This window comes from Boeremia exigua (assembly GCF_020726555.1).
Source record: "Boeremia exigua strain MPI-SDFR-AT-0100 chromosome Unknown C7974scaffold_6, whole genome shotgun sequence".
NCBI lineage: Eukaryota > Fungi > Ascomycota > Dothideomycetes > Pleosporales > Didymellaceae > Boeremia > Boeremia exigua.
Window position 1 is genome coordinate 850,796 of NW_025763523.1, and position 24,307 is coordinate 875,102.

At 51.4% G+C, this 24,307-nt stretch overlaps 9 protein-coding genes across 9 annotated transcripts; 4 read left to right on the top strand and 5 right to left on the bottom strand.

Moving 5' to 3' along the window:
- Positions 1 to 224: 224 nt before the first annotated feature.
- On the bottom strand, positions 225 to 3,257 carry C7974DRAFT_183735 (glycosyl hydrolase family 92-domain-containing protein). The gene is made up of 3 exons (XM_046136418.1): positions 2,996 to 3,257; positions 2,691 to 2,950; positions 225 to 2,642 (listed from the first exon to the last, which is right to left on the bottom strand). Exons 1-3 carry the CDS (start codon positions 3,117 to 3,119, stop codon positions 567 to 569), a joined length of 2,460 nt encoding a protein of 819 aa, XP_045997017.1. The 5' UTR covers positions 3,120 to 3,257; the 3' UTR covers positions 225 to 566.
- Positions 3,258 to 3,402: 145 nt separating this feature from the next.
- On the top strand, positions 3,403 to 5,276 carry C7974DRAFT_394139 (transferase family-domain-containing protein). Its single transcript, XM_046141846.1, has one exon. The coding sequence runs from the start codon at positions 3,701 to 3,703 to the stop codon at positions 5,165 to 5,167; it is 1,467 nt and encodes a 488-aa protein (XP_045997018.1). The 5' UTR covers positions 3,403 to 3,700; the 3' UTR covers positions 5,168 to 5,276.
- A 215-nt stretch (positions 5,277 to 5,491) lies between these two features.
- On the bottom strand, positions 5,492 to 6,232 carry C7974DRAFT_413065 (uncharacterized protein; the record flags this gene model as incomplete). The annotated part of the gene is made up of 1 exon (XM_046143697.1): positions 5,492 to 6,232. The coding sequence occupies one exon, from the start codon at positions 6,230 to 6,232 to the stop codon at positions 5,492 to 5,494; it is 741 nt and encodes a 246-aa protein (XP_045997019.1).
- A 557-nt stretch (positions 6,233 to 6,789) lies between these two features.
- Positions 6,790 to 10,619, bottom strand: C7974DRAFT_394140 (uncharacterized protein). The gene is made up of 3 exons (XM_046141847.1): positions 9,869 to 10,619; positions 9,628 to 9,814; positions 6,790 to 9,578 (listed from the first exon to the last, which is right to left on the bottom strand). The coding sequence occupies exons 1-3, from the start codon at positions 10,358 to 10,360 to the stop codon at positions 7,036 to 7,038; spliced, it is 3,222 nt and encodes a 1,073-aa protein (XP_045997020.1). The 5' UTR covers positions 10,361 to 10,619; the 3' UTR covers positions 6,790 to 7,035.
- A 334-nt stretch (positions 10,620 to 10,953) lies between these two features.
- C7974DRAFT_394142 (uncharacterized protein) lies at positions 10,954 to 12,271 on the top strand. The gene has a single exon (XM_046141848.1). The coding sequence runs from the start codon at positions 11,277 to 11,279 to the stop codon at positions 11,913 to 11,915; it is 639 nt and encodes a 212-aa protein (XP_045997021.1). The 5' UTR covers positions 10,954 to 11,276; the 3' UTR covers positions 11,916 to 12,271.
- On the top strand, positions 11,945 to 14,836 carry C7974DRAFT_453882 (uncharacterized protein; the record flags this gene model as incomplete). Its single annotated transcript, XM_046145886.1, has 5 exons — positions 11,945 to 12,111; positions 12,148 to 12,289; positions 12,439 to 12,562; positions 13,044 to 14,450; positions 14,511 to 14,836. The coding sequence occupies 5 exons, from the start codon at positions 11,945 to 11,947 to the stop codon at positions 14,834 to 14,836; spliced, it is 2,166 nt and encodes a 721-aa protein (XP_045997022.1).
- Positions 14,837 to 15,305: 469 nt separating this feature from the next.
- On the top strand, positions 15,306 to 18,596 carry C7974DRAFT_453885 (uncharacterized protein; the record flags this gene model as incomplete). Its single annotated transcript, XM_046145887.1, has 1 exon — positions 15,306 to 18,596. Exon 1 carries the CDS (start codon positions 15,321 to 15,323, stop codon positions 18,594 to 18,596), a length of 3,276 nt encoding a protein of 1,091 aa, XP_045997023.1. The 5' UTR covers positions 15,306 to 15,320.
- A 632-nt stretch (positions 18,597 to 19,228) lies between these two features.
- On the bottom strand, positions 19,229 to 21,549 carry C7974DRAFT_413068 (uncharacterized protein; the record flags this gene model as incomplete). The annotated part of the gene is made up of 3 exons (XM_046143698.1): positions 19,229 to 21,241; positions 21,289 to 21,381; positions 21,427 to 21,549. 3 exons carry the CDS (start codon positions 21,547 to 21,549, stop codon positions 19,229 to 19,231), a joined length of 2,229 nt encoding a protein of 742 aa, XP_045997024.1.
- A 672-nt stretch (positions 21,550 to 22,221) lies between these two features.
- C7974DRAFT_453895 (uncharacterized protein) lies at positions 22,222 to 23,888 on the bottom strand (the record flags this gene model as incomplete). The annotated part of the gene is made up of 4 exons (XM_046145888.1): positions 22,222 to 22,408; positions 22,458 to 23,551; positions 23,660 to 23,763; positions 23,846 to 23,888. 4 exons carry the CDS (start codon positions 23,886 to 23,888, stop codon positions 22,387 to 22,389), a joined length of 1,263 nt encoding a protein of 420 aa, XP_045997025.1. The 3' UTR covers positions 22,222 to 22,386.
- Between the last annotated feature and the right edge of the window lie 419 nt (positions 23,889 to 24,307).

The following is a 24,307-nucleotide window of genomic DNA, read 5'->3' on the forward strand; positions in this document are numbered from 1 at the left end:
GCCAGCGCCCCTCCATGCACGCGCCCTTCGAGACTCATCGCTCATTGGACACAGCATAAGCGAGTGCCTGGGGTGTGCTGCCCTCTCAGTCCACGTGTAATCACCATTTAGACAAACAGCTGTACAACAGAGTGAGGCGAACGAAATGCTATGTTAAGGACACGGAGGTGGGGGCATTGTCAACGAGAAGCGCTAAGCCACACTGGCTACCACTACTGACGCACTTCCCTTACACTACCATACCTTTTTCTTTACGTCAACATCATCTCTTCCGTCTCAAACTTTTTTCTCGTGAAACTATGTCGAGGACTGTAACAGAACACGGCAAATCCCTTTCCTGAACATACTTGACCTAGAGCTGTACCATCACCTCTGCTGACAAACCCGCTGCGCCACTGACGATGCCTCTGACGAAACGACAACAAGAAGTTTGCTTTTGTCTAGTAAAAGCCTTCAGATACTAGATCACTGCAAAAGTCTGATGAGATAAGATGCGCTGTACTTTTGACCGCAAAGGCGATGAGGGAGGGAAGACTAGCGTTCCTAGATGAAAAGTGATGTTCGCTTCACTGTACTCCGCTTTCAAAGTTCAAGTCGGCGTGACCTGGACTAGGAGGTACGTCGCCCGACTCCCAGATCGTTTGTTCGCTACCAAGCGTAAAAACAATCTCACCACCTTCAGTCATAATGCCTCCCGCGTCTTCGTGCTCGAACCAGTTTTTGTTCCACTCTTCTCCGTTGATCGTGACACCCTGGACGTAAAAGCCCTGTTTGCCATCTCCATCATTTAGACCCTCTGCCCTGATCCTCAGCGTTTTGTCGTGATTGATCGTGATATTGATGTCCGAGAACCATGGACTTTCAAGAAGATAGACGGGTGTCGTGACGATTGGGTACAGGCCCAGCATCTGCCACACCAGCCAACAGTTCAACGCTCCGGCATCGGAATTCCCAGGTATACCATTACTCGTGTTGAAGTAGAAATCGTTCGCCAACTGTCGCGAACGCTCAACGCTCTTCCATTGCTTATTGAGGTAGTTGTAAAGATATGGCGTTTGGAAATCAGGCTCGTTTGCAACATTGTTGATCGTGGTGATACCGAGACCATTCACGCCTAGATCGACACCCGAGGTGTTAGGTTGGAACACATAATCAAGTCGTGATTCAAAGAGCGTTGGACCGCCCATAAGATCGATGACTCGCTCGATGTCGTGCGGGACGACGAAAGAGTATTCAAATGCAGTGCCTTCGTAGCTCTCGTCGGACCAGTTGCAATCTCCACAGTTCGTGATGTTGTAGTTCTTATCGAAGCTGCCGTTTGCGAAACGCGGCATTACGAAGCCAGTAAAGTTACGGGAGGATGCTTCGGCGTCCCAGCTAAGTTGCCAACCAGCTGATCTCCGCAAGTATAGGTCACGGTCTTCAGGAGCCTCGCCAGCGGCAATTTGGCTCACGGCAAAGTCATTGAGGGCATATTCGACTGTCTTCGAGACAGCGCGGGAGTTGCGGTCCGTCGACACGTAACCCAGCAGAATCCAGTCATCAAGGGCTGACCGGCCTTCTTTAAGCGAGCCTTGAGGGTCGACTGGGTTCTCATCGAAGTAAGGCAGGACTTCTGCGTTCTTTTTGACAGCGGCATAACCTTCGGTCCAGTTAATGTTGCTTCTCAATCCTTTGACATACGCATCGGCGAGTACGTTGTCTGCGTTCGAACCACCTTGCACTAGACCGTTGTAGTTACCCGAGCGACCGTCCGGGATCCAACCTTCGTTTCTGAACATATCAATGAGTGACCTAAGCATAGACTCATAGTAAGACGGCTGTATGAGGTGCCACAGCGAGACTTGATTGCGGAAAAGATCCCACATCGTATAGAAATCGTCCCAATACGGCTCGTCGCTTTCCCACAAAGGATTCTCGCCAATGCGCTCACTTGGTATAAGATGCATAAAGTACAAGCTTGAATATAAGAGCGCCAGCCTTGTCTGGTTCGCTGATTTTGTAGTGTCGACGCGGACCTTCGAGAAGACGTCTCGGTTCCATTCATCCCGTGCTGCCTGCACAGTGTTTTCAATGGTCCAGCTGGGTATCTCGGCATTTTTGTAATGGCATGCTTTGTCGACAGACATGAACGAGATGCCGACTCTTGACTTTACCTCTGTGACGTTGTTCCATGTAAATATGGCACCCACGCGATCGTTCAGAGGTCCAGAGCGGGCACTGTTTCCGGTGAACGTCGGCGATGGTGTCGTGGCGTTGTTGAAGCCTCGGAAGTGGCGGCTGACTGGGAAGGTATTCTTGCCCTTGAAAGCCCGAGCTTCGTTGGGAGGTGTCTCAAACTCCCCACAAACGTACACAGTGACTGGAGCGCCGATGCACCAACCTCCTGCGATTGAGGTATATCCAGTATAGATACTTGAATTGGACTGTATCTCGATCTCACCGCCTGTGTAGAATTGGGTGTCCCAGGATCTGGTGGGGTGCGGCAGGTAGTGCGAGAAGTCGACCAACACATGACTCTCCGATGTTGTTGGGTACGTGTATTGGTGTATCCCAGCATGACGCGACGCCGACAGTGTAACTGTTATGTCGGATTCGAGCTTTGTTTGGAAAAAGCCCACAGTCGCCACATCTTCACCTTCCTGTCCAAGAATCAGTATCGACTGCTGTTTGGAGATTACTTTATTTACCCTCTTCTGCCAATACGTTCTGTTATCTAGCAGGTTGACGTCGCCATCAATCGATGTCAAGGGCATTTGCGCGGGAAAGCCATACTTGGGTCCGCCTCCGGTTCCGGACTCATGCATCAAACTGATGGCAGTGACATATCCTTGTGGAGTCCATCCACCATTCAAGGCACTCTGGTTTACAGGCTCCTCGTAAGTGTCCAAGCCGATCTTGATCATGCCAAAGGGTACTGCTCCACCGACGAAGGCATTACCCCCGCCATCTATGAACGTCAGTATGTATCGGTTGAGTAGATTAGACGACATACATGCATAACCTGTGATGGCACCCTCAGATCCAATAAATGGGTTCACAAATTCGGTGTAATCTATGTCTTGAGCAGCGGCACGAATCAGGCTCGTCAGTATCGAAGCGCAGGTTAGCAAACGCATGGTGTGGTCACAGTCTGGAACTTCGAAATCTGGCTGTTTTTGCGTACGACAATGCTAGTTACACCAGACCCTTATCATACATGAAACGATGGACACGGAGCTGAACGCCCGACCCCGCATCTGCAGCACATCTACAATCGAAGAAGGTGCGATGTTACATTGTAGTAGCACGGTGAACATAGCGAAGGATCAGTGACGTCATATGACGCTGCCAAGATGCGGAGGAGCCGTTGCGGCAGGCTTCGGCGTGAACATTGTTACGTTCCTGGTCACAAACGGTTATAGAACTCTACATTATGCACCCGAGAGACACAGCTCACTCAATCCCTGTTCATTCAAAAAAGATGTGAAGCGTACAAACCGGATGAGTTCGGGAGCAAACGTGCTGAATTGAATTAATTAGCGGGCCGCGCTTCGGCCTGACTCATTTAGATTTACCTGTCTTCTCCTTGAACAACACTCTCACAGATACAGCACTGCAGCTAGCAGAACCACATCTAGAAAGGACTGTTCCGGCCAGCGAAATACCTAACCGATCCTCACTTGACAATCGAATTGAGGTCGTTCTCCTTTCCATACATATGGCTTCAAAAATGGAGGTGCTTGAGCTCTCAAGACTCGATCAAACAGTGCTTCGAGTTTATGTTCGACAGCTGCTGATATTCCCATTCGCCGAAGCTACATCTACAATGAGAAGAGAAGCACAAACAGTGTTGACTGCCGGTCTGCTTGCGACGCTGAGACAGTTTCCTTTCCTTGCTGGCACCGTCGAGATACTTGATTCCGAGACTGGAGCCTTGACCGTGCGATACCCGAAGAGCATAGATGTGGACCTAGTCTCGCGGATGCTTACCGTTAACGATTCCGACCTGGACAGCCTGGAATACCAATCCTTAATTGAAGCTGGCGTACCGCCTTCCGCCTTACCTGCTGACGTCCTTTGTCCGTTTGCTCTGAGATCGCATCCTGGGATTGACGATCCTTACGCCGAGATTCTGACCACCTTCGCGAAGCGAAAGCCAATTCCTGTCTTTGCTGTGCAAATCAACTTCGTCTCCGGAGGTCTGGTCTTGAGCGCGTACACTCACCACAGTGTTGTCGATGGTACCGGTATCGCGAAGATATACGAAACGTGGAGTAAGTGTACTCGTGATTATAGTGATTCGGAAAGAATCCCAGCTCAGATCAAAGCCGCCGATCTCAACAAGGCACGAAATGCGCTCGATTCTCTAGCTGAAGGCGCAATATCGATGAAGCTCCCTGAGTTTCGTTATCCAGGCGATAGAGTCGATCCACCATTACGCAACTCTCCCTACAATCTCAGCGCTAAACTGCTCGTCTTTTCGGCGGCAACTATATGTCAGTTGGCTAATTCGCTCTCACATAGCACTAATGTGCGCATCTCAAACTTCACAGCGCTCTGTTCGCTGGTTTGGTGTCAGGTCACAAATGCTCGCCGCGAAGCTATGCTTGAGAAGGGCGTCAAGGATACCACACTTGGCATCGCGGTCGACCATCGCAAGCACGTTGGCTCACTTCTACCGGACGACTACCTTGGCAACTGCGCCAACGGAATGATCGTTCCCATAGCACTCGCATCGATGCCAACAGCCGAAAACATGAACGCTGAGAATATCGCGCCAGTTGCTCTAGCACTATCAAGCGGTTTGGGCGATGTCGACCTCGAATGGTTCAAAACACGTCTGTTGGAGCTGTCTAAAAGGGATATATCTTCCGAATGGATGCTTAACCTCGAAACGCGAAATGGGCCTGATATCTTCATTACGAGCTGGCAGCACATCGGCGCTGATACTATCTGGGCTATTCCCGGGACTTCAAAGACTGGGGACGGAGAGAGATGGCGGTGTAAGCCTACCGCAATCCGCAAGCCGCACAACATGTGGGAAGGTGGCATGCAGATTCTACCAAGACAAAGGGGAGACCAAGCACCATTCGAGATACCACTGTGCCTGGAGGAAGGAGAGATGGAAAGGACCTTGCACGGTCTAAAAGCTGGAAACTGGGTGGAGAGGGTCATAGATGCATAGACGTGGGTTTGTCAGGGTTTATTTTATGAGCATAGGAGCTATGCCGATATTTGTCTTCAAGCGTCATCTTTAGATAGATTCATTCTTCATTCAACTCTTGCTATCAGATCACAACATTTCCTTTGTCTTGCTTGTGTTAACCGGTCACCTCCATTGTTCAAAGCAGCTATGTCTGTGCTACTTTTCCAAGAGTAGTACCCGCGCTGAAAGCCCTTTGTAAACGTGCCTGTGGCTCGAAAACCTCGTCACGTCCAAACCCCAGTATTTGTGTACCTGCACTCCAGTCCAATTTGTCCGATTTGCACCTCCTGGGATCATGCAGCATTACTGTTTAGGGTCCAAGATGGCGAAGGGCTTGGGCATGACCTTCGCGCTGAAGCGAACACTGAACAGGAACTTCTGTACATGACCCGCAACGTAGAGTCCTGGTGCTAGAAGGAAGTCCTGTCGCGTCTCGACGTTGTACCCGAGGAACCGTCCGAGCATAGCGTAGCAAATCAGCGAAACCGACAGCCTCCAAACCGTGAGGAACATAGTCTTGGGGCCTATTATTGCTGAAAATAAGATAATGAGCGTGTATACGCCGATGATGCCCAGTTGAACGTGGTATGTGTTGGAGGACGGTGGCAAGACGAATGGTCCAACACGCTTCGGACCAAAGAAAATATTGGTATCGATAGGGAAGCGCTTCAAAGATGAAGTTGGCATTTCGCCGACGCTTTCAAGCCCGAACTTGACTACTAAGTTAAGTGGGGTGCGAGAAGGGCAGTTGCATGGGGGTTCATGCAAAGCTTTGGTGGTCTTGCTGTCGACATACTCGCGTACGCTGACGTCGAGCGAATCATGGCGAGTACGAGAATCGCTCTTAGCCGATGCAGTCTCTGCAAAGCAAAGTTCAGTCTCGGATGCAGAATCACAGATGGGGGGCGAAATACCATTGATAGGACTGTAAGCTTTCCCATCAGCTTGGAGGCCAGCCCCGATTCCCATGTCGACTTTGCTAGGCATACTGCCTGCAGCTGACTTGATACTATAGCTAGAGACGATAGCAATCTCGTCATCCATTGCAATGGGTATCGGCTCAACAGCGGTCAGGCGAGACTTTCTGAGCGTTCTACGAGAAACCGGATACCTGCTTGGACTGCGACATGGTTTGAACATGTCGCGCATTCGACGAGGGATACTTTGAGACCTTGAAGTAGGCATGGTGAGAGTTTTGCAGTTGTTTATTCAGCTGAGGTGGAAGCGTCGAATAGGTATACTGGTTTGTAGAGGGGCAGGAGCGAAAAAGTGGTTACTCAACTCTTTGCGCGAGGTTGTACGTGAGGTAGATATTCAAAGTGAAGGTGATAGCTTTATAATGAATGCATTGCTTTCCGCGTATATCAGATTGCCCATTACTGGTTCGCAAGTTGTGGTTCATAATTTCTGGCGAATTTTTGGGGTGTCCCAGACATCAGATTTTTACACGGAGCCGACACTCCATGCGGTAGAACGACTCGTTTATATGCCGGAGTTGGCAGATGCGTCTAAGTAAGTAGTAAAGTACGAGGAAAATCAAATACATCGTGCGAGAGAAGACAACAAAAGAGCGCAGAATCGAGACGTCTCGTTCCCGTACCCGGATGAGTTGTGATTCAAGCGAGGTGGACACGCCCGGTTCTCAGCGCAGGAACAACACGGGCGCTCAAAGGTTTGGCAAACTTCCTTTGTAGTGAAAAATCGATCGTTATTTAGAGGAATGCTACGAATGTAAAGACAGATACATCGTCTACAACGCCATACGCGCCCAAAACCTATAGAACCAGTGAAACAAAACGAGTGCCCGCCCTATGAAAGAAATATTCCGAGAAACTTTGCGAAATATCTTAGGAAAGTGTGCCCTGGCGATTCAACTCATTACCGGCAGGCGCAGTTCCGACCTGGCTGACCAAATTAGCCTCAGCAGTCCTCCTCTCTGCACTGCTGAGGGCCTCGTCGACGTTAATCTTGGTACGCATTGGCGAGGTCGCGTCAGCCGCGCTATCATCCACGTCAAGTTCTGTGTGGCGCCTGCGGATAGTGCTGACGCTCGCGACGCTTTCAGCATCTCCTTCACGCTTTCTGTCTGGCTCACTGTGTTGCGCCTCAATGGAAACGCCTGCGTTTCTAGAGAAGACACGAAGACCAATGACACAGACTGCGTTCCAAGGGTCGCGTTCAAACTCATCCTCGTCCTCAACGATGTAATATGTTCGCCCATATTGGTCAACTCGGCGAATCTGGTCATGCGAAATGTGACGCGGCGAGCTCAATTCGTTATCTGAAGCATCAGAATCGATCGAGTCCGCAAGATCAGAGTCCCAAGACGAGTCGTCAGAGATCTCATTAGGAGAGTATGTGCCGTGTCGGGCTCGCAGCGAGCTTACACTTGTTCCACGACCGCGAGTGATGTGAATGGCGGGTCTGACAACAGGAATAGGCGAAATAGTAGCACGGCGCGAAGGTGCTGGAGAGATCCTGGTTCTCCTGTCAGGTTGGGGACTGTTAGGAAGTTCAGCCGGTGTGCCAGGGCGGAATTCTTCTGTGTGGGGGGTAGGCAGAGGCGTTGGTATCGGTGAGTCTGTAGTTTGGCCCTCGTTGTATCCGCCTCTACCATTGTACCCGTCACGACCATTGTACCCGTCGCGGCCGTTGTACCCATCACGACCGTTATATCCGTCACGGCCCTGATAGGAGCCGGGAAGCTCAGAGTTATAGCCACCCCGGCCCTGGAATTCTCCAGGCATGTTTTGATTGTAGCCTCCGCGGCCTTGGAATCCTGAGTTTGCAGCGTTATAACCACCACGACCTTGGAGAGCAAGACCTTCTACAGCAGCTGAACTGTGCTGTTCGTTACGATTGTAGCCCCCACGACCCTGAAGTGCTCCCGGGAGGGCTGCATTATAGCCATCACGACCGCGATTGTATCCACCGCGGCCATGGAAGCCACTTGGGCTCGAAGAACGTTCACCGACGACACTGGCGCTTGCAGCACGTTGGTGCCGCGTGACGGCAGGATGATTGGGCTTCGGCTCTTCCTCACTGGCTGTATGGTTTTCTTCTTCGACGGCAATGCCCAAACCACTTAGGTCCTGCAGCCTTTTCTCGACCTCTCTCATCTCGCCAGAGGGGTTCATTCTTCGCGTCTCCTTAGCCGCTTTCTTCTGTTCGCGAAGCTTCTGCTTCTTGCGCAATTTCTTTTCGCGCTCGTACACTCGCTTTGCCTCGGCTTTGTTCCTTTCGCTCTTCTGTTCGCGCCGTCGGTGGGCCTTTTCCTTTTCATGTTCTCGAAATTGACCCTTGGCATGAGCTAAATCATAAGACAAGCCGGTCGCTAATAGCTTCTCACGTCGCTTGGTGCAAGTCGCCCTGATGACCTCGTCGGGAGTCTGGCCTTCAGATCTTGTAGCTTTGATCTTGAGAAGTACTGTGTAGCTTCCAGCCTCCAGATCCAGCTCGGTAGACACCGATCGTTTCATGTAATAGGTACCATTGCTACGCACAATGTACTCGTCTTCGTCGTCCTTGTGAAGGCGGAACTGCAAATGAAACTCGTACTGTCCTTCCAGCCCTTGGTAATAGCGGTCATCCAACTGACTGAGCACAATGACAACTGGACCGGGTTTGTCCAGCTGGATTTTGAATTTGGTGTCGAGATAGTCCACGCTCCACGGGACGTTGACGCTGGTCCACTGTTGAGACACCGTCCATTCCGGTCCAAAGAGTCTGGTACGATCAAAATGTTGGTAATTCCGAAGCAGGTCCCGGTAAGAAATCCAGAACACCCCGTCGTCACCGAACTTGTGGTCAAGCTTCTGCATCCATTCGGGTGTCCACTCTTCGGACCCATCGCTCCAGCGGCCCGTCCACTCGGACCGGCCCCACGGGTTGCGCAGCTTGAGTAGGCGTTGACCGTCAATCTCCCGGGCTTCCATAATCGAGTATGCATGTTTCTCCTGAATGCCTTTTCGCTCTCCATATATGCCGCCCATCTGGCCACAGCCGAAGAGAAATGTCTTGTTGACTTTCATGAGTTCTTCTCGCCAAAATTTGTCCTTGTCCAGAATGTCAGTTGCAAATACCTCCGAGGTTACTCCGCCAGTCAGATCTTCGATCCCTTCGCCCACAAATCCACCTTCGATTGCCGAGTAGTCACCGTGCGCTTTCGCGAAGGCTTTTTCGAGTAGCGGCAGCCAAGTCTCATTGGAGTCGCTACATTGCGCGAAGTATAGAGCCCTCGAGCCAGTTTGCATGACTGTACGGTATTCTTCTTCAGGCATCTTGCGGTTCTGTAGCTCCAACCAATGATAGCGCTCGATCTTGGCCTCATCAAAGTCCTCCTTGATGAGGTATAGCTTGTCATCGATGACCTCCGAGATCCATTCGCCATCTGCGCCACATAAGTGCATGATCTACCGGGAGTTGGGTGCCAAACCTACCTCGGTGGAAAACAAATCCATAAACTCCAACCTGCTCGTCACGAGCAATACATACTCGCTGTATCAGTCCCTCTTTATTGCTGATGGTCGCCAAAGCTGACATAAACCAGCAATCGCCATCATTGCCTTGTCGCACGTCGTTCGCGGTCGCGCCCTCTATGAAGAATTGAGGCTTTTCGAAAATGTCCTATCAATGGCGTCAGCTGTGTCTACGCTGTCTATGGGTGTGATCTCTTTGTACCTCTACTCTCTTGACTGACATGGGTTGAAACTCAGATATCTCCTTGTCAAGAGTCGTCAAGCAGTCGGGTGGTATCTCTGGAGAGGCCTGCGACCGCTTGAAGTCGGCTTCGATGTCGAAATGTGGATCGCGATACTTCTGGTTCAGCCTCCTACATTCCTTGACAATCTTAGCTACCTTTGCCTTGCACGCCTGGACAGCTTCTTCGTAAGATGCAAGAGCACTCTTGCCGGGGATAGATCCCCTTGGCGCATGCGCAGCGGCGCGTTTCGCGTATAGGTTATCGGGTAGTATCGTGAAGATCTTCCCGGGATGCTTTGTTGTGAACTTATCCCAGAACTCGTCGATGCTCTTCTGGGGTGCTTGCTTTTTGACAGGCAGCCTCTGCCGCGGCGCCGCAGCGAAAGCTTCGCCGTTCATGCTTAGGGCTTGTGATTGAGGTCTGGTAATGTTGATGAAATCGTTGGGGGATGTCTGAGATGCCATGGTCATTACCAAGCCGAAGCCGAGGGGCTTAGGGGCCTCAGTTGCCTTGGATTGCGTTTGGGGTCCATTGTGGGCTTGAGATTCATTAATAAATATTCCTCGAAGGATGATGGGACTTTCAGCCCCCAGCCGTGACCTCACATGGAGTGGTATTTTGAGCGCGCTGTAAGAAAACAAGTGGGGCCGTCAGACAGACTCTCGGCACAGCCGCTGGGCCCCCGCTCTGCGCGAGTCACGAATCAAACCACTGCGGAGCGCCCGAACGCTTCGGAGCATGGACTCGCAAGGTGGGAAAAGGCGGCCAGGCAGACGTGATCCCAGTCGGGTCCAGCTGCCGTGACCTCCAGCATCTGCAGCACCATCTGTCGCGTCACTCTGCGAACGAATCAAATGGCGTGCCCACGTTGCGATGCTCTTGTCGTTCGTCTTGAGCGGCATGAGTGATCCCAGCACCCTGCTAGATTGGTTGATTGGCGTTGCGCTAGCTCATTTAGGTAGACTACTGCTGCCATGCTGACCGACTTCTCGTGCAGCAGCCAGCCAGACTCATAACGACGTGGAGGTGAGAGTCTTTATTGCGTCGACGTTGCTGTGCATCTTGTGATGTGACGCTGCTGCACTCACCGACGTTTTGGGGCAGTGACAAAGATGACAGCCCTCCGAGTCGATACTACTGACACCATCAGACACTGCGGATCGTGGTGACAAAGCCGCTTGATCGGTGCTGAGGCTGACACTGGCTAGTCATTTAGGCCTGTAAAACAGAACGCTGGGCGATGCATCATCAGATTGAGATTGACCTGAATTGAGGAGCTCAGATCGTTGATTGAGAGCAGCCTTGAGTTGAGTGTCTGCATCTTTGTGCGCCCTGATCTGCTCCTTTCGAACCAGCCTTACCAAGATCTCCCAAGACAAGAGGACGATGCGAACGCATGCAGGTTGTCCGGAGAGCCCCCATCCACAGGTCTTATCGATAGGCAGGGTATGTTTTGCTCGCCAACCACAAGCGCGAACGTTTCTCGCATCAGCCGCCATCTCCCCGAAGATTGGAAATGTCTCAGTCCATCCAGAGTGCTGGATCCAGGGCTGCATCCGACGAAGTCGGCTTAAGGCTGTATCTGGATTGGCTTGCGGTTCGTCCACCGTTGAGGACCCCCCGTTGAGCCAAGTAGCGGTAACGACTTCATGTAGTCCGCTGCTGTCATCGTACAGGATTCTGAATAGGATCGTGCCCGTGCTATCCGGACCTGTTCGCCGTGGGATGCTCAGCCCTATGAGTTGCTTTGTGCATGATCCCTTGGCTGAAATCTCACCGCACTTCTACAGCGTTGGACCAATTGGGTCTCGCCGTTTTACAGGCTTCGAGAAGGATCTTCGAATAGTCGAGGAATCGAGACATGATTGGGAATCGATAAAAGGGCGGTTCGTTGTGCAATTTGAGGTTGCAATACGTGTACGCCGAGGCTTACTGTGTACTGACGGCGTACAGGGGAGATACGGTAAGAACCGCTGGAATGCACAGACACGGCAGGGAAACAGCGGTGCGGAAGAGGCCAGCTAACCTCTCGGCACGTTTGTGCTTCCGAGTGAATGCGCGAGGCTGTTGTGCAAGGCTGTGTGGAGACTGCGTGTGGCAGGGAACGGCATAATTTTAGCCTAGCGCGAAAGCCAGTTACGTCAGGTCCCATACAGCGTGTGGCGTCACCTGCGTACAAACATCTTCTGAGCAACACCTACAGTGGAGCTGAAAGATGCATGTACGTATTGCACTGCAAGGCTTGAAGTCACCTCAGTGATGAGCACAATCTCAAAAAATGGACGGAAAGTAAGATGGGTAACGTCACAGCACTACCCTTCCTTTCATTACAGGAGTTGATGGATACCGTTTTCCTAATCTCTGCCATTCATTGTCTGTTCATCACAATATTTTACACAGTAAGCCCTACCGATAGGCTCTTTTTGCAGGCCTGTATGACGGTACATCTGCGTGAGATTCTCTCGTTGAATCGTGAAGTTGATTTCTCTTACCTCGAAACATTTTGAGGGTTGTTCACCATTTCCCCGTAAACTAACCGAACATCTAGGCTCTCGTGCTGTTTATCTTGTTGGAGAATGAAGTCTTGACATCCGGCCAATATGACTTGCACAACTCAAATCTGAGCGCACGAACTATTGCAGTGGGGTGGATATCTATCACCCCAGTGGCAGGTAGGATGCATGATTAGAGCTGTTCCATAAAATTATCTAGGGTCCAGTTGTCGACCTCGTCGCCCCATTGAGTGAGGAGTCCCTGCAAATTTGGTCATGATCATTTATTGACTGAGAATGGCCAGTATCTGTGCAAGGCAGCTTTTTAGGGCTTTTGAAAACAATTCCTTCGAAACTTGAGAGCCACAGAATTTTGGCAGCTGCGATACTTCAAAGCTTACCCAGGTGGTGTTGACTTTGAAGGCCTCTATAGGCAGACTGGTGACAATGCGCTCCTAGTTTGTTCAATAAACGCTGCGCAATAACGCTCCTATTGTTCAGCTTTCACCTTACCAGGTCGCTGCAATCGGTTGTTTGCTGCACCCCACCTGCGCCTTCCCGCTAATGCGACACCACACCGGTTGCCACTTCGTACCACGACCTCTGCACTACTATCGCAACTTTTTTCTTAACTACATCGATAATTTGATTTCCTAAACAGAAATGATGTCGCGAAAAGTCGGTGACGGTGACCGCGAAGTGCGCATCTTTCACGCGTTATGCCCCGAACGGTGTCTGAGCCAGCACATTCCATCTTTGAGCCCAGAGTTAACTGAAGAGCCGCAAACAGCTTCACGCAAATACCAAAACACCGGTGTTCAAACTCTGCCGCCCCCGAATGGCGACATTTTCAAGCTTGTTCACGGCCGCGCCCCCTCGGAATCCGACTACGTGCGCAACGTAGGTACGGCCGCTATTGGACGTTTCACGGAGGACCTTTGTTCAAACCCGTACGAGTTGGTATATGGCACAACATACAACGCTCCACTGGCGGCGCAAAGAAGTATCTATACGGACACGGGATTCCAGACGGCGAGCCGCGGCGTGACCACAATGGCGTTGTCCAGAGCAAAAGCCAGAGCATCTGTGATGGTCAATAGGCATCGCGAAGCTGCTATCCAAGCAGGGTACATCATATGTGCAGAGTCTCAGGATGAGATGATCATCCACTCTGAACAACACCCAACAGCTGTGCGAATCGACGCCAATGGCAACCTACTGGAAGGAACCATCGAGGAGTTTTATCTCCCCAACATACATGGGACACCCTTACAGACGCATCGACTTGCACCAAATGATAGGCTATCATTGATCGGTAGGAAGGTCTCACTTGTTGCAGAAGGAGACAGCCAGGTTGCGATGACCGGATCGACATCACACTCTTCTATTGCCAAAGTTCCGAGGGTTGAAGTCACCGCAAGGATATCAGCGCATGCTCCATCTTCAACAAACCAGACTTCTGGGTTGACACCAGTCATTGATGACGAATACGGGAACGTAGGGTCTTGCGCACATGAATATGTTGTTTACGATGCTGGAGCGACGACCTCATTGCCTTTACAAAAACCCAGCTCCGGTAAGTTGAAACACACTGATACCCCGACAAAGAAAGCCAGACGCAGCAAAGCAACCACCCCAAAGAGGTCGTTCGCCTTCGACCCATCTTTGCCTGAATCGTCTAGTCAGCATGAAAACACACTGCATACAGTTTCCAGTCCAAGACCAAAAGATGTGTTGCTGTCGACGCAAGATTTCCCTTCGCAGCCTTGCAAAGCGGGTAGTGAGCACACTTTACCTGCTAGCCAGTCCACGAGCACAGACTATTGGGAACTTGGCATGGTACAGCCCGCCTATGGCTATAGATCTTCTGCAGATACCTCCTGTCATGATGCATCTGTTGCTCATGATATCAGCTACAAGAATGAAACACCGCCTGAAGAAGATGATCTACAATCAGCGAGTCACCGAGCATGCGAACATGACATCAAGACCGCGCAATCAAAGGCGCCCGTCGTGGCGCGTAGACGGATGATACCCTCGGCAACACAGACAGTTGACGATAAAGAAGGTATGTTGCTGCCTCGAAACCTGATGCAAAGAAGCTCTGCGAGCATTTATGAAATTCCAGCCAAGAGGAAGCGGTCACGTAGTCAAACACGCGTCCACGACAGAGACAGCGTACCAGAGGCAAAGAAGGTCAAAATAAGCCCCGATGCCCAATCAAAGCGAAAAGGCGTCACGAAAAGCGAATGCGGAACCGGAAATGGTGCTGCCTCACAACGACAGACTACGACACCAGACGAAGACACTCAGCAGCTACCATCTCAGATCACTCCTGATAATTTCACGGCAGTTAATCGTATCAAGAATAAGCCTAAAACCAGATCTTTGAGAACGCCTAGGTGCTCATTTGAGCCATACGTGCCTCCTGCAATGCGGGCGAACCGCAAATAGAATTCCGATGCTGAGAAGTCCCGGACGAGAAATCGTGTCGACTACACTACAAGACGAAAATCAAAGTCTTTGCTCTTCTCTGTTTTGCACTAAAGTACGTGCGCCTTGCTTACTCAAACAACAAAGACACTGTCAGGGACATTGTGCGTTGTACGTAGATGGGACAAAGAACGTTGGGCTCTGCTCTGTCTTAGATCGAAGCGAGCTACTGATTGCAACAAAGAACGTGTTCATGACATTGGCTTCGGGTCTTACAGCTTTACGACGAGCACGACATGAATTCTGCTCCAATGTTTTATTTCTCTTTTCACCACACAACGACGTGCAAGGTACAACGACACGGCACTTCTCCGCAGCAAATACCAGAGACAAGGCTCGCCAAGATCATTTATCACTATTGAGTGCAATGGACCTCACATTTCGATCGAATCGCGATCACGCAGACATTAGTGTTGATGCAGCCCGATCTGTGCCAACGCAACTAATGGCCGGCCTCTATCAAACGCAAGACACTATATCCTCGTCGTTGAGGCCTAACCATCACCCCGGGTCTAACTCTAGAGAAATGACGCAGCTATTGCATCGGCTCAAGAATTACAGGGTTCACATGGAAGAGGCACGCAAGCAGCGCTCTACGATCGATGAAATATTGCACGAGGGCTATACCACGACATTACCTTCAGCAAACTCGAGCACCATGCCATCACATCGAGACCAGGCATCACATGATGCAGTGCCACTTGGTGAAACACCTGAGATTACTGCTTTCGAAACGGTAAGTCAAACCAATGACGGAGTTTCAAGACCTCAGGGAACAGATTATCTCATTTCGAGTATACTCCGTTCGTCAGAGCAGGAGAGCTTTGACTCTTTAAATCAAGGGGCAGATGATCTCACCAGCTCTATCCGGAGTCGCACCATTCATTCTCACCCTCAGACATGCAATGATCCACCGACAATTAGAAATCAGCATGAACAGCAGCATGAACAGAACTGTATCCTCACCGAGCCGTATGGTGATGGCAACTTCGGCTCTTCGAAACGTCTGGATCTTGCATCATCGGATGATCTAGTACCAGACTATGAAGAAAGAGAGTTTGGTGATGATGGAATCTTTGAGTCTGCGACCATACTGTCCCAAGAAGATGAAGCAGAAGCTGTCAATCAACTGCTTAGCGGTATCCGTAATCAATATCTAGGTGCAGATGCACCGGTTCGTCCGCATACAATGACTCCCTACGAGCACAATGATGTAGGCGTCGGCGATGCTACTTCTGTCTCCTCTTTCGAAGATTTGAGGTCACCTGTAACCCTAAATGGAGGAACGAGTAAATCAGAGAGCTTCCCTTCAACTAAGAACCAAGGGGATATTTTGGATAGCCCATGTTCTACTTGGGCTCAAGGTACAAAATACGAGATCGATCCATTTGAATTCAAGCTGCTTGGCCGAGAACATCTTCCTGATTCAAAGGCAGACTTGGAAGATTCGGTATCAGACTTAAAAAACTCAACATCACACGTGGACGGTTCGATACCAGACCTGATAATCTCAACAACAGACCCGGAAGAACCATCAGATAAACCACTTAAGTTACCAACAGAGTTGCATCTAGCGGCTGCTTCACAACTTGCTCCGACTGAGTGCATGCGCTTGTTGAATGAATTTTTGCAGCAGAACGCTGACAGGCTCGACGTATTTCGCGCACGACTGCAACCATACAGGACTAGGGATACGTCTAGTGATGACCTGAAAATCATTGAGACCATCTTCAGCTATGCCTGGGATAGTCAGCGCGAGCTTGACTTTCTCACACGTGCTGTTCTGTGGATCGATGCACTATTATCGCCATTTCGAGCCGACATTCTTTTCGAGGACTTATATGTACTGAAATCACGCCTGCAAGATGCCGTTGGCGAGCTAGAATCAAACGGTAAGGCAGTTGTCACAGAACGGCTCTTCAATCGCATAGCAAATATCCAGGGCTCAAACCTCACACGCAAATTTCTTCTGGAACATACAAACATCAATGTAGCTAGATTTGAAGATCTACTTCAGTCTGCTGAAATCATCAAATATCGGCGCGATCTTGGCAGGGAGTATGGCAAAAAAGATGACCTGGTCGATGGCTTGCGACGAATCTACAGCACGGTTGTTTGCACCATTCCAGTAGCCATGCCAGAAGTCGACCGAATTCATCAACCACAACCACCCGGGAGTATACAGTACTCATTCGGTCCATTTGACCCATACGAGTTACCCGGTCGCCCAGAACTTTTTGACCACAACTCAATAACCGCGGTAAGCACAAGTACTCAAGGCTACACTGGTATACAACTCAGCGAGAAACAAAGTCCTTTGAGCACTGAACACTGGCGCAATATGCACGAAGAGATGAATCAGGTCGTCACAGCACAGAAAGAAGATGAGGTTGGACAAGCAAAGCTCAAGAGAAACCCGACCTGCATGAATAGGGACTTCAACGCATTTTACGGTGCGATATATGGGCGTGGTATGGCTAACTACGCTGATGCCGCCACACGGATTCTTGACGAGGAGATCGACGAGAGACTCTCAGCCGAGCAAGAAGAGCATGCGGCCGATAGAACACGTAATTTGAGCGATTGCACAGATTCAAGCGATTCAAGTGTTCAGATAGTACTTGGAAATCAGATCAATGAAACGCCGGTCATCAAGAGTCGTTTATGTCTCAAAGTCAACAAAGCCGGTGGATGTCCAGATCGGAGCAGATGCGGCGCTGAGTCCCACGATCATGAGAGAAAGCTCTGCCGTCAGGGAGACAGGTGTACCTTTGGGGAGAGGTGTGCCTTTGTCCATGACTCGTATTCGAATACGACTCGAGGCCGGTCTCCTATATCACCCGTCAGTAGTGTAAAGTCTTATTCAGACGCTAGAACACGAGACTTGAGCGTGATGCTAGATCAGGTTTTGGCGGATCCGAAGAAATACAAAGTCTGCACCTACGTCAACAAGGCTCGGGGATGCAAGACTGAAAATGATGGTGGATTATGCGCTTTCAATCATACATTGAAAGGCCTAGTGTGCAGAGAGTATCGAAGCGGGAACTGTCCGCTGGGATACCTTGAATGCCCGTTGCGGCATTTCGACAATACTGCCTCTACGCCTACCCTGCCAGTACATATCGGTGACCGCATGGGTTTTGACCATTCTGAGGTTTACGTGTCACCGCGTTCTTCGACCTCAGCCTTCCAGCAGACCTCCCATGGGAACTATCCCATGGCCACTAGTCAGCGATCTCAAGTAGCAACAGGCAGACCTGCACACACAGCCTCAACACCACTCATCTCAACATGCTCCCAACACCAGCCTCTCAAGACCCGCGGCTTGCCACTGAACATCCCAACAGGGCCAAGAGCCAAGCATGCGCAATCCATCACCAAGCGTCCTCCCTCTTACACTAGCAACAACGACCATTACGACAACAAACGCAAGCGCGTTAATAACCAACGGCCAGCTTCCGCCCCTCCGCGTTCGCTGGCGTCACGTATGACTCGCGACGCGCCCATGGAGATCCAGCACGAATCTAAGAACCAGTTTGCTCAGGATTATGTAGATGAGCATGATGAAATGGATGTAGACGGAGTGGTAGATTCGGCACATGAGCGGAGTCGTCGTCACAAAAAGATGAAGATGGGACGAGGGACTAGACGAGAGGGGATAACAGTGGGGGCCGGCAGGGTAGAAGGTAGTCTGGTTTCAGCGAAGATTGGTAATATGTGAATGTATCTCAATTAAAATGGAACTTTTCGACTTATGGCTACACATGCAGTTCGGAGAACGAAGATCTGGGACTTGACTTTCGAGTACGGACTGGTCACTTCTCCTCCACAAGCAATTATTTACTTAAATCTTAAGCTGTTCATAGCCCTCCAAGTCACACTGAGACCTGCATGTAATTCGCCATCTGCTTCGTTATTGACGGAAAACGTACACAGTACCAGCTGACATCTAGCTCTCCGCACAAGCATATGTCACACTCATAATTTCAGTCACTCTCTCGATATGAACATTTTAGATTCCAACCCCAACTCATTAGCTCCCTGTTATTATCGTGACACTACCAATTCCAAGCCTTGACTGAAAAAGAAACCCATGCCCGCAACGCTCTGCAACCAGAACAGGACTCCTCGTTCGCAATACAAAAATGCTCCGAAAATACTCCAATAACGCTCAAGAAATACTAACCAAGAAAGTTCCCAAATGCACGCTCGCTTTAAGAACACGCTCCAAGACTACAATTCAAAAGCATGCCTCGAAAAGCACTAAAAAACACGTGTCCTCCAACTTACCTACTCACTGACGCACTTACCTTCTTCCCTGTCAAGACGCCCCTCCAAGCATCGCTTCTGCCCTCATCGGCGCCGCCTGCCCTGATTATTCCGACGAGGATTCTGCTGCAGGTTGGGCCGCGCCGCCTGCTGCGCAGTCGCGGTGAAGTTGTTAGGTGCCTGCGTGTGGCTGTATGGGCAGTTGTTGCCGAGGCGGCAGTTGCCTGCGGCGAAGAAGCGGCAGCGAGCAACGGGCGCGGGGGCTGGGAGTTGAGCGGGCTGCTGGGCAGGTTGCTGGGCGGGAGGGTTTGGGGTCGGGGTGGGTTGGAAGTGGCTGTGGAAGCGGTGACAGGCCGAACTGTTGCATCTGCCTTTAGCCCAGTTGTTGCAGTAGTTTTTGCGGTCGTGGGGGTCTAGTTGCGCCTGTCCTACGCCGGTGCTTGTGTCCATTGCATCGACGCTTGCTTGGCCTTGTTGGTCTTGTTTGGGCGCGTTTGCTGGTTGGGGTGTTTTCTGCTTGATGAAGACTCGTTTTACCACCATCTCTCCCGGCTGTCTGTCATCCTCGAACTTGAGCTCATCTTTGTTGGCCTCGGTGGCAACGAGTGGCTTGTCATTGGTAGCCTCGGCTTCATCAGTCATCTGGATATCATTCGCAGGCTTTTTGTCATCGGTGGGTGCAGCAGGTTGGCTAGCACCCATCAGCCTCGCAAACGATACGTTCCCTGCGTTCACAGTCTGAGCCTTGACATCATAGACGTGCTGCAACAGGGAACAGATTGCGTCCACGTCGTTCTTTGACTGTTTCAACGGATCCTCGTGGACAAAGTCCACGATAGCATTCTGTATCCAGCGTACACCCCGTAGGTCCCAGCCCGTCGCGAGCACATCATCACATTCACCTCCATAGTAGTATACGACGCGAAACAGACAGTGGGCTTCGCGCATGCATATCGCGAACTTGGACTGCTTGTCGAAATTGTTGCACAGCTCTGTTACGCAGGATGTATTGCACATGAGGTTCTCGAGCCGGGCCCATAGCTCACGGAGGCGGTAGTAGCAGGCGTTCACGTCGGGCATCTTGAGTTCCTTCAAGTGCATGGGCGGCGCGCCACCGTTTGCGGTGTCGATTAACTCGTCGATGATGATCTCATAGGCACGCCCATGCCTTTCCATGCGGGCGAAATCGTCTATTCTCTTTTGTGTCTGGTTCTTGGCGCTTTCATCTGCTACCCGTTGCGGTTCTGCTCGGGCTTGTGCTACGGCATCCCGCATCATGTCCGCCTGTTCTTCTGGGGTCCCTGCGCTGCCTTCCGGTGTTTTGTCGACATGCGGTGCGGTAGTGTTGCCGGTCTTGGAAGCTTTCCGCGTCTGAGCCGCCGGGATCTGGCCAGAAGATTTCTTTGACAACTGTGATTTTATGGAGTCCAATGTGTCTCTTAGCTGATCAATCTTCAGTGCGTTAAGGATGTCCACGCTGTTGATGGATTGCTGTCCATGTCGCGGCAACTCATCACGGTATGTAGGTAGCTCGGTGCGCCATAGGTCTCTGGGATAAACCCCAGCCCCCATTGCTGGATCGTGCTCGCTTCGAATCGACGTGCCGTTGTATCCAATTTGAGAAGCGGGATACGTCTTTTGGGGCTGACCAAGCCAACGTAGGAGATCGTTGATAGCAATCACCTGATTTGCATCCCTGCTGTTGGCCTTACACCTCCTGAGACCATCAAGGGGTAGGTCGAGCCTATGAAGGACGGATTGCATGTGAGTGTTGCCTACGAGGTGCGGGTGAAGCATGATCAGGATTTCGCAATTGAAGAATGCAAGCACGGCATCGAGGATGACCTCTGAGACCTGCTTGTAAACGTCACCGCGGAATTTGTCCCCAAACCTTTCCTTCTGAGTGGCCCAATAGATACGAGCAGCTTCCACTTGGTCAAAACGTTTATTGTAGGTAAAGAGACTGACACTTTTCAAGACAGATAGGTAATTCTTGAGTACAAAGAGGTCCAGATCTTTCGAGTACTCGGGGCCTCCGAAGTGCCCGATCTGTGCCTGATGTCGCTCGAGTCTGTTCGAGCACGTGCGCATGAAAACCTGTGAAGGTCAGTAAGCGTTTGGTTGTATTTCAGACGCCAGCTTACAAGTTTGACTTCATTTCCATGATCGACTCGTGTCTTTTTGCTGAGTGGCTCACCTGGAGCATTTCTAATAGAAGACTTCAGTGGGGTAATAGGCTACAAAAGAATCAGCTTTGCTAGGGAACAGTTGATCATACATACCGAGTCTGTTGTAATGGCGTCGTGGGACCGTTTTTTGTTTCCTGCGCTAGCAGTTGGTAGAGCGTTTGCTTTTCTGTGTGAGGCCGTCCCGGAGACATTCTTGGGTGACAAGCTATCCCCCATGATGGCGGTCTTGATGCGAGACACAGCTTGCGTTAACATGAGAGTAGTTGGACGATTGTGTCTAATTTGGTAAGTAGCGATTACGTGAGGAAACTGTATCGGTAGTGAGTGTGTGTATGCGTCAGAAAGGCGCAATGGTTTTATAAGGCTGGTGCTAAGAAATTTTGCTGTGAAATTTGAATTAAATGGGCTGAACACAGGCACGCGGAGGTATATGGATGGCGTCCTGAACAAAGGACCACCGCAGGACTTGGAGTGGCGACTAGTCTTTGTGGGCTTTTGAGACAATGTGCTTGTATGGCGGACAACGTCTTTGACGCCACGTGTGAATTCGACTACAACCGACGCACAGCAGTTTCGAGGATAAAGCTGCACTGTTGGCGTAAGTTACACTGTTGGCGTAGCCTGCACTGTTGGTATGGCTAACACTGTTGGAGCGTTGAGTCTGTGAACAGTGTAGTTGACGTGACGGTCGTGACGATAATGACGGCAAGTGGCTGAGATGCATATTCAAGCAACAAAGGGACACTCGACCACACAACCTGCGACTAGCGTGTCACTGATGATGGAAAAAGAGAAGTTGGGAAAACATAAGTGCTCGAATATCATCCGTATAGCACATAGCGAACTGTAGGTACATGGACATGCAAACCTGACCCGCAACCAGGTGACCCTTGACGCCTTACTGTGCCCAAAGGAATCGATACGAATGTCGGTGAAGTTACTGAGGAGAGGTATGTAGCAGTCTAGGTATACGAAGAAGGTATCTTTTGATGCAAAAGCGGAAGATTTGAAGTAAAACATGAGAAGAAGAAGTGATGCGGTCGCGGGCCGGCGTTAAATGGTCTCGACATAGTTGCTGTGTCTAGTTAGTTCATGACCATGATTCAATGAAGAAGGTGACTTACCTGGGGAAAATGCCCTCTCTGTCGCCTACCCGTCCTGTCCACCAATCTGTCTCGTTGTCGGTCCTCTTCAAAATTGTGATGACCTCGCCCTTCTTGAAGCCAAGATCGCCAGGCTGATCGGGGTCGAAAGTGAACTTTGCAATGGCCTGATCGGCGGCTAGACTCGCCTTCTTCTGGCCAAACACAGGCTTCGGTGCGGATGGTCGGCCGGGCGCGCGGTCGCTGTAAGAGTAGTCGTCGCCAACGGTGGACGAACGGCTGCGGCCATTCATAGTGTCGAATGTCTCGTTGGGATTGGCGCGTGTGGAGAAGGAGCGGTTGATGCCACCGCCGGAGTTGGGCTGGCGATCGTATACGTCGTCTGCCCATGTGGATGAGCGCTGTGGACGGTCGCGGTATTCGTAGTCGTCGTTGGTGTGCTGACTGCCCTGGCCGATCGAGCCTGTGCGATCCCTACGCACACCCTCGCCCATGGCAGAGCCGCGGCGTCCTTGCCAGACGACGTTATCGTGCGAGTCGTCGTAGACCGGAATGTCGTTGTACATGCGTTCATCCGCTGCCGCTGCCATGGCACCGCCGGCGCCGGCGAAGACTCTCGAGTTGAGGACGCGCAGCAGCGGCTCAGCAGCGGGTGGGGGCGGAACCTGGCCACTCAGCAACTCGCGCGCCGTCCACCTCCGCCCATAGAGCTTCTCGTTCGCGTCGCGTCGCTCAATCAGCCCGCTGCCCTCCAGACTGACACCAGCGAACAGTCCCTTTGTCTTGCTGTAGCTGAAGACTCCGGCGACACCCTTCAAACTTGCGACTCCGGCAGCTTCCGCATTGCGACCAACGGGCCCGGCTGCGATAGACACATTGCCGCCCAGCGTCAGCGAGCCAGCCTGCGCAAAGGTGCGCACAGCCGATGCGTCATTCAGGATGAACACGAAATCGGTCAGCTCGAAGCCAATTTGCCCGCCGAAGCCGCCGCCGATGGTTCCGATGGCTGAGGGCGCCGACCACGATCCGTCGGCGAGGCGCGCAACCACGACGCCGGAGCCAAAACGCGCGGTTCCGAGGAAGCCGGCTTTGAATACGGTGAGAATGGCGAGGCCCTATTGCGCGCGCGTCAGCATGTGGTGACTCTCGATATTGGAGCGCAGGCGCGCTGGGCGGACTGGGCGCATTGCGGGGAGCCCGGAAGCGTGGGAGAAAGCAAATACCTTCGCATTTGCGAGGACCGACGGCGGAATGATCTTGTCAGGCCCAAACGATTGTCGCGGATCAACAAACGACGCCAGAATCTTGCCCGTTTTCCGGCACTCGCCTGCGGGCAGAATGTCAGCGACGTCACAGCACCACCAGCTTCACGTGAGGCAAGCCAATCGTGGTCCGGGGCCAGCACTTACTCCTCATGGACGAGGGCAGCGGATTGTTGAGAGTGAAGCCCATCGTGATCCTCGAGCGTCGGTCGTGTCTGTTTGCGGGGACCGGAAGGCTGGCGGCAGTTGCAGTTCTGTTAAAGCAGTAGAGAGCAAGTGTGACGACAGCAGCTGTGGCTGAGTGAACGCGCAGCCCCACCACGCTAATTCACCCATCACCTGAACACCTGAACGCGTGCCGAGCTAAGCCCTCGCTTGGCTACTGCATCGCGGTCCGACTATACCTAACGCTCAGCATACGACGACTGTGGCGCACCATTGTAAGTTGCACCACAGAAGGAGGGACTGCTCACCCAGCGAACTCAAAGACTGCCCCAGCCCGAACCGTGGTTCGTAAAGACCAGCGCAAGCGTAGACTACTTGGCCATCATGACGAGTCTTGGCATACGAACGAAGAACGCTGCTTTGAAATGTTTTTTCAGTGACGCT